At 35.0% G+C, this 9,287-nt stretch overlaps 1 protein-coding gene across 1 annotated transcript in view; it reads right to left on the bottom strand.

The window, feature by feature from the left end:
* LOC108685057 (cone-rod homeobox protein) overlaps window positions 1-2,571 on the bottom strand; it is a 21,748-nt gene extending 19,177 nt beyond the window's left edge. Inside the window, exon 1 of the mRNA XM_018189676.1 lies at window positions 2,487-2,571. Within this exon, the coding sequence (XP_018045165.1) occupies window positions 2,487-2,571 (85 nt within the window). The remainder of the gene's footprint in view (window positions 1-2,486) is intronic.
* Between the last annotated feature and the right edge of the window lie 6,716 nt (window positions 2,572-9,287).

Genomic DNA, 9,287 nt, shown 5'->3' with positions numbered 1-9,287 from the left:
ATATATTATATATACATATAAATTGAAAGTGATAGAACAATGGGATTTGGTAAACTACATAGTAAAAAAATTGTGTATTTGTATTAGAAATGGTCCACTCACGTTCTGTGTTAACAGTTTGTGTTGAATTTTTTAACATATTCGAGTGTTAATTTAACGTAGGTGATTATATTATTGTATCGTGTACGTAAACAAATTACATAAAAAGGTTATAATTTCAAATGTAAATTCTAAGATAATTGAATAAAATATGTGTTGATTTAACATATCATAAATGTTAATTTTACAAAAAAATATGTTTCCACAGTTTGTTTACAAACTGTATCAGTATTAGTTTTTTTGTGTTTATCTACTTAAATAATATTTGTGTTATCTTCTAACATATCCATTCAGTTAAATTAACACATAAATCTGAGTGGATCATTTGGAACATGTGAAATGTGTTAAATTTAACACATTTTTAATAAATTTTTCAACGGTATATAAATATAGACATATCGAGAATGTGTTTGGAGGAAGGAGAGATTTTTAGCAATTTTATTATTACATAAACAGAATTTTTTGCATTACTGAATTGCTTTTTTGGATATTTTAAAACTTAGAATGTTTCTTTCTCGATTTTGATTTTGAATAAGAAAAATGTTAGGTTTTGTTAATCATAACTTTTGTTTTTTTTTCCTAACGAAAATATAGATAAAATGTAGTTATTAAAAACATTATATATAGTTATGAAATATTCATTAATATCTCACTTTATATTTTGGTTTTCAATTCGAAATATTTTCTTTATTTATCGGACATTATTCTATCAAAGTTTTAACTATTAGAAGTTTTGGAAATTACATGATCACAATAAGGGAAAAAGTACTTTATTGACAAAAAATTTACTCAGTCAAAAATAAAATTATTTTTTATTATTTTTTGTATGATTTGCTTTTTTATTATTAAAAATGAAAAAGTAAATAAAAAAATTGGGAGGGGGGTTAAACTTCTTCCTGGATACATCCATGACTACAAATATCATTAAACCCGATTAACGATGTCATATAAACGTAGTTATCAAATTTTATCAAAGATAAAAAAAAAAGAGAATAATATATTTATAAAAAATTCTTTTCTCTTAATATATATTATATAATAATTCAAATCTTTGATAACATGTAGTACTATTTTTATCGAAATTACAAATCGTTACATCGTTATCTCAAATCGTTATTACAAATCGTTATTTCAAAAATCTGATATTCGTCATTAATTAAAAACGATAGGAAATTTTCTAAATTAAATTTTTTTTTCTTTCCGAAAAAATCTAGTATTCACAAAATAAAATCTTGCGGTCCTAATTCGATAACGATAAATGATCGTAACCGTTAACCGGATACATTAGAGTGATTGTCGCAACTTGACAGATCACGCCAGACTGAAATTCGTCATCTGGAATGGGACGCGACTTGGAAAACGATCAGTGAATAGGCAAACTGCCGTCAAAGTTCTGAGTAGCGACTCGGCTCGACTGCCGGCGGGACGCGGTTTAACTGGAAGTTGGCTCGAAGTGCAAATTAAGTTTAGCGGCCGTCCAGTTTGTAGCGTCCACTTTGCGTAACTCGGTCTAGTCGGTAATGTAACTTCATCGATGTGTTCCGCTAGAGCAAGTGCCAGTACAATCAGTCTGTCCCCCTCATCTTCCCCCCAAGTCTCTTTCCCTGCTGTATACCCGGTGTCTCTTTCTGTCTATCGATTATCGCTTGTTTTTTTCCTCATGTTTTTCTTCTTTTTTAGGATTTTCTTTCTTTTGAACGTCGTTCCTTTTGTCAAAATGATTTCGTAGGATTTCTCTCAGGAAATAATTATATTTATATATACATCTTAGGAATTTATAATTTGAAATTTGAAGGTGAAAAATTAAGATTAGTTATATCTATATATTTATAATTTATATATATATCGCTTATTTGCTACAACAATGACATAACTCAAAAAGCAAAATTTTCCAGAAAATGAGTTTCAATGTTGTGAATCATAAAAATATTATATTATTAATTTAAAAATATAATTTTGATATAATAATTGATTATAGTGAAATTAATGTGTGCGTTCTTTCGAAGTCTCTCTTATTTTTTTATGATTGTATTTCTGCAAACAATTCAACAATAACAATTTTTGAGTCATTGTTACAACAAAGGAGTGAGTAGGAATATTTTCTTTCGTTTACTATTCCTTTATTAAAGTTTTCCAGAAATTTTACAAGACTTTTCGGTGCGAAAGATTGCTATATAAAATCCCCTTTTCCCTTTTTCTCATCGAGAATAGCCACGCATAAATCTAAAAATTTCCTCGTAACATTTTATAGCGATTTAGCATGGCACGCCTTTCGCCAACCGAGACGCGATCGAAAGTCAACGAGGGAGCGGAAAAGGAAGATAAAAAAAAATATACATATCGCGTACGTGCGCGCCCGCAGTAGGAGGAATCAAATTTTTACTTACAGGGGTGAGTCGGGGCGAAGGGATACTCCAGGGATGGCGGTAATCGCGGCGCTGGGAGGCCCGGGGGGCAGTGGTAGCAGAACATGCCTCCGGCCCTGGCCACGCCGCCCCCCGGCCCGCCGGCCCCTCCCGCGCCAGCACCCGGCACCTGCGGTTGACTCGACGGTTGTTGTTGCTGTTGCTGCTGTTGCTGCTGATGCTGGTGGTGGTTATTGTTCGGCTGGTGGGCGTGGACCGCGCCAATCTGCAACCACACGTCAGTGTCAGTTGATTTCATGATCTCTTCTGCAGTAAAAAAAAGGGAGAGAAAGATTGCTACGATAAAATTTTTTTTCACAATTGCAGGGCTTTTACGTCGTAAAAGTTACATTTTTAAGGTGGAAATATGCTTTGAGATAAGTATCTTTTGCTTATCGTTTTAATAAATTATGTAATTGATAATGAGAGGAAAATGTTTTGCATTTATTTATGATTGCATGATAAAATAATTATTGTTAGAAGCTCCATTTTTATAGTTATTATGCTATAATGTTAGAAATATTAATAATTATATTTACAGTTTGATATTCCAAAAAATATAGTCATGGTCTGTATATATTTATTGGGAATTCTTTTATCTGCATCATTACCTATTTGTTACCAATATTATAAATAAGTTTAAAAAGTTCTTGAAACAATTTATAATAAATGTTATAAATCAATTTTTATATTAAAACTTTAAATAATGGTTAATAAGGTGCCTAATATTTTTAACCTTAAGGCTATATATAGTTGGCACCCAAAATAATTATCAATTAAAGTATAATAACTATAAAAATAGAAATTCTAATCTATTATTTTACCATGCAATTATTATCATGAGTACAAAATACTTTTCTCGATCGTCAAGGTTACAGCTCTATACGAGTAGTTTCAATAGTTATTAATATTAATTATATTTAATATTATAATTATTTGAAGAGGAAAAAAATCAGTAATTTATTGTATATCGTTGAAAATAAGATTTCTTTCATGTCACGATTGCGAAAAATTCGACAAACTTTCGTGAAATTAAATAATATATATATTTCTAATCGCCTTATAGCATGACCAACCCTCCATCCGGTCAGATTTTTGGACCCGTTGTTGTACAGGGACATCGCGTATTGGCCTTTGGAAAACGGAGCATCGAAGCCACTTCCGATTTCGCCGTGCAACGCGCGGATTTTCGAAAGCGGGGTGAAACATGATTAAGAGGGAGCGCGACAGCGGCGTGCTGCAGCGGGGCGGTTATACAAGGGAGTGCGGGGGAGTTGGAGAGGGCGAGGATGCGGAGGGGAACGGATGGGTGGCCGATTACGCCAATCCCCATTAGAGGGATTGTAAACTCGCGTAAATAAATAATGTATGTATCGGCGAGAGAGGAGCTGGTGCGGGATGAGAGAGAGAGAGAGAGAGAGAGAGAGAGAGAGAGAGAGAGAGAGGGGCGGCGCGACGCGTAGAGGGCTCTTTGCCTAAGCAGGCATCGGTCGTGGAACTTAATAAACGGCGGAGTTATCAATTTATAATGGGTCGGCATGTCGCGCATGCGCGTGCCTACGGGGCCCCCGCCGTTTCTCTCTCGTTATATAACGGCGTGCACGCGAGTGGCTTTAGAGAACCGGTGTACACTAACTATACCCCTTCGGTCCCCCTCATCACCAGCGACCACCTACCTCTCCCGGCCACCCGCGCTTGCTGTTGGCCCCCTCCTGTTATCTCTGTGCGGCTGTTTATCTCGCTCACTCCATCATGATGTCTCCCCTTCATTTCTCGCTTCTCTCTTTATCCGCCTACTACTGCACTATGTCTCTCCTCCTCTCTTTGCGGCTCTCCGGTATGAAGGGACAAATTGAATTTTAGATCATGGCGTGTTCCTGTGGGGTCCGCGAATAGAGAGGGACAGAGAGAAAGAGAGAGAGAGAGAGAGAGATAAGGGAGGGGAGAGGGAGAAGAGCAGAGGCGGACGTCGAGATGATACTAATTGAAATTTGAAATTGATATTAGCGAATTATTACCCCTCTCCCGTCGTTCTGCTTGGCCCAACGCAATTACCGCCGCGTGTCGGGTATCAAAAGTAATTGCTGCCAAACTTAACAAAATTCGAGCAATTCTCGTTTCGGCCGTCTGACCTCCGGCGAAAACGACGCGCAGGATGCAGTCAGCCTTTTCTCCCTTCTCTGCATACACGTTTAAATGTACTTCTACAGAATATACTTTTAACGTTATACGAAATCGTGTTAGCTGTCCGTAATAGTATGCTCCCTATAAAAGCACTCTTGATACTTCTCAAAATCAATTAAATCAAGTACTCTTCAATGGATAATTTTAAACAATTTTATTATTTGCTCGTCTCTTAATTTAGCAAATTTTAAATATTTTTAAATAGCTGAAATATATTACGAACGGATTAAGTTATCATTTATATACAGCATTGGCTAAAAATATTTGTTTTTAGTCAAGGCTGTTGTATAATATAGATATATTTTTTCTGTTACTATATGTGATTAATGCAATATATGCATAAAGCGTATACTTCTTCATCAAATTAAAAAGTCTAAAATCAAGCAAAGATATGTATTTCTTTTTTTATCTTAACTCTCTGGTGGATCTACAGGATCCAGTTATACATATCTTTATCAAAAATGTCAATTCTATTTCTTTATATTACGCTTGTAAATTTAAATTATTCTTATTAAAATATACTTATTATTAATAATAAGTATTTATTAATTATTTATTAATTATTAATAATAATAATAATATTAATTCTTTTTTATGCCAGTTATGCTATTTTTTCCTTGACATCAATTAGTGCTTTTAATTAATAAAAATGAGTCTTACATTAGATTCAGGTAAATGTACTTTATTTGGTCAGCGTCAGCTTTGGAGAGTTAAAGAAATTCAGCGAAAAATTAAGTGTCAATTAAGATAAAGCTCTTAGAAAATTATAAATATTTCAACATAAATAAGTTATTAAAATAATTAATCGCAAAAAATAATTAAATAACCAAGTAATTTTATCAATACTTGATAGCTTGAGAAAACAATCGCGATCTCTTCAGCATATTCCGAAAAATTGGTCCGCTGTGGGTGACGGTGCCATTGGTTTTGCGTTTGCAGAGAGTTAGAGGCATAATGACGGGACATACGCATCGACAGAAGGGACGAAATGTAGCGAGGCTAATCCGCGAAGGGGAACGTGAGGCCCGCGGGTGTCTCCCGCAGCACGCGATGGAACCTCGCGGGGGCTGCTCGCCGATCTCACCCTCGCTAACGCCCTGGCATACGCGTCTCTCCCTTTCCACCTCGTCTCTTCTCACCCCGCGCGAAATAGGGTCGGCATGTGGTCCTAGAGTGTATTTGCGGTGTTCAACCAGCCGGGCGAAATATTATGCCAGTGTTTTATTGTGCGATCATCCCGACGGCGATGCCCCACTGAGCGCGAGGACGAAGGGATTGTGGCTACGAGTGTTGCGGAGTGTGTTTACACGTTGGCACACATCGTCGGATTTGTTACAAGCTCGTTATACGAGGCGCGTCCGCATTTATCGATACAAAAGGTTTTTCGATGCCGACGGCATTTAACATGAAAAGTGACCGATTAGAATGGAAAACTCTTGAATAGACTCTTTTATTAACTTTGTCGCTTTGACATGCTAGTCTGAAATTCCATTACCTAAATATTTAACGTTGAAGCTTAGAAAATTGTGAATAAGATAATTGTGAATAAGAAGGCTTCAGATTAATTAAAAATTCCATTCCGCCGAAAACGATTAATCTGAGACACAGTAAACAAATTTTGTATTTGTGTTGAAATCGCTTGTTAATTTTTTGTTATTTGAACTTTCTACGTTAAATTCGTATTCAACATTTCTTAGTGTTAAAATAACACAATTGATGAATAGTGAACAATTAACATAAAAATAATGTATTTTAAAACGTAAATACTAAAATAAAACGAATAAAATTTAATACATTATAAATGCTAATTTTTTTGAAGAAATGTGTTTTCACAATTTGCATACAAATTTCAGTGTTAGATTTTTTGTATTAATTTTTTACGTAATACTTGTATTAATTTCTAACATATTCATTTCTAATATTAAAGTAATACAAAAATTTCAGTGAACCATTTGGAATATATGAAATGTGTTAAATTTTACATTAAAATTCTGCTAAGTAATTATATGGAATTATATGGAATTAAATCTCAATGGAATGAGTTGGGTTTCACATATAAATAGTTTATAATGTACGTAATGAACAAAAGATGTCATACGTATAAAATTCAATAATGAATATTTTTTGAACCGATGTAAGGTTCTTCGTAAGCACAAATTTTACATTTTTTTTTACATCATAACTCAAAAACTGCACAGTAAAAAATATTTTATTGGAAATAGTTCATTCAAACCTTTATTAAAATTTTGTGTTGCATTTTTAATACATTCGAGTATTAATTCAACATAATGAGATTATGTTATTTAAATATTTCGTATTAAAATGGCTATTCAACATTTCCTAGGGTCAAAATAATATAATTTATGAGTAAGTGATGAAGTAAAAATTATATGTTATACATGTTTTACAATGTAAATTCTAAGATAAATACATAAAATACATGTTAATTTAACACATCAAAAATGTTTTATTTAAAAAAATAGTCTTCCACAGTTTACTTAGAAATTTATTATTTCTTTTTACACTTGTATTAATGTCTAACATCTTACATAATTCATCTTACATTAAATTAACATAAAAATTTGAGTTAATCGTTTAGGACATGTGAAATGTGTTAAATTTAAAATAAATTCAATTATATGTCCTTTATTGAGCTTTGTGTTTATGACATCTTTTGTGTTCACTATAAACAATATAAACAATATTACTATAAGCTATTATACATATGTGAAAACAGGCTCATTTCACCGAAATTCAATTTTCCATATAATTAGTACCAAGTGCTTTTCCAACTACGTAGGATTAACCATCAAACTTGCATATATATTTGTGCTGATAGAGCATTAAATGCGCATCATCTGGGGAATAATCTTACGGGTTGGTATTGTTCGTGATAACACATAATGCGTTAATGAAAGTTAAACCGGATAGGGGCGTATCGCGCTTTAGGGGTAAACAAAGACACGGTTCGGTGTACACGGTTCGCGGGTGCAGAGTGGGTGTCGGATAGCCGGGTGTTTAGATTCCGCGCGTATAACACTGTGCGCTCATTAGAGCGCGACGCTAATTGCATAATTGGTGCCGGCAATTACGAGCAAAGCGGTGCCGCATCGGATCTCAATGGTAGCGGCAACGGCGGCGGCGGCGGCGGAGCGGTGGCTGGTGACGTCAACATCCAATAATTCGGCACGCGACGACAATCGCGCGCTTCCACCGCCGCGCCATTGCGCAAATAGCGGGAATCGCAATTAAAAGCGATAATTCTGTAATTAGCTTTCCGTCGGGCTCTGCTCTTTCCTCTTCCCTCTTCCATCCCGCGAACGCGAAAGATACTCGATCTGCACGCAACCAGATATTCAGGGATGCTTGAATCTAACGAAATTTTAGACACTCCTACTCAATTAACTTTAACGAGTAAAATAAATATACGCGTTTTATATTTTTCTCTGAAAAAGGCTGATACTTTGCAGCAATGCTTTTGCGCGCTATGATAAAGAATTTCCGCTAAAACACAATAAAATATATATAATATTATAAAATATATATGACTATAGTAAAGCTAAAATATTGGTATTCAGAAAGAACTATTTTATTCAAGTATGTAAAAATTTAGCGAGATACAAATCTGAAAATAATTTTATTGAAAATAAAAATAACAAAATAATTATGTCGGATGTTTAAGCTGGTTGCTGGAATGTCAAAATTTTTGGCTCATCATGCTTAAGTTTTCTACATAAATATTTTGATGTCCAATTACAAAATTATTTTCAGATCTGAATCTGACTAAATTTCTGGATACTTCAGCAAAATCGTTCTTTCCGCTAAAAGTTAGTGTAGCAAACAAAGATAAAAAAATAATTACTATTCATTGATGATAATCAAACGACAAACAATGAATAAAAATTCTACAAATAACATTTTTCAGATTGTTTATTATTTTATCGAAAATAATACAGAAAATAGAAGACAGCGTGTCACATCCACGAGTTTAAATAAACTGCAATTTCCGCGAAAATAGCTCTAACTATGTTGTTCCGTGTAATTGTCCGTTATTTTTTTCTCGAAACGAGAAACGGGCGGCGGATGATGGTATCAATGCAACATTGTGCAGATCGCGTGCGACGCGATGCAGCCGCGCGAGAAATTCGTGGAGCTAGGCCTGCAATTGACGTCGCAAGTTACGTCGGAAAACTCGCCGGCGCGGCGGAGAGGTTCTCGCGATTAATGAAGATTTCATTAGGGACAATATTGCGGTGGCATCGGCGGCGCTCGTTGACCGGCGAACGACGCGGGTCCCGGGTTTCTTTATTGGCCGGTCTCGGGGAATAAATTGGAGGGAATTAATTAAGCGGCACAAATTGGATGCAGCGCGTTAGCCCTTATTCGTGGATGACACAATTTAATAAGTATCTTCTAACGTGAACCGAGAGGCATAGAGAAAGAGAAAGCGCGGGCTCTGCCGGAGCCCTTCGCAACGAAACGAATGAGAGCATGCGGGACGAAGATGTCATTGAAGAGATGATGGACATCATCTGAATTATGGTACAAACATTAATGTGTTTAATAAGATTTAATGCGAAGCGATTAGAATCAAAATTC

Source organism: Atta colombica, unplaced genomic scaffold (genome assembly GCF_001594045.1).
Source record: "Atta colombica isolate Treedump-2 unplaced genomic scaffold, Acol1.0 scaffold145, whole genome shotgun sequence".
NCBI classification, from domain to species: domain Eukaryota; kingdom Metazoa; phylum Arthropoda; class Insecta; order Hymenoptera; family Formicidae; genus Atta; species Atta colombica.
Note: the sequence above shows the minus strand (reverse complement) of the source record. Positions and strands in the feature narration are given on the sequence as shown.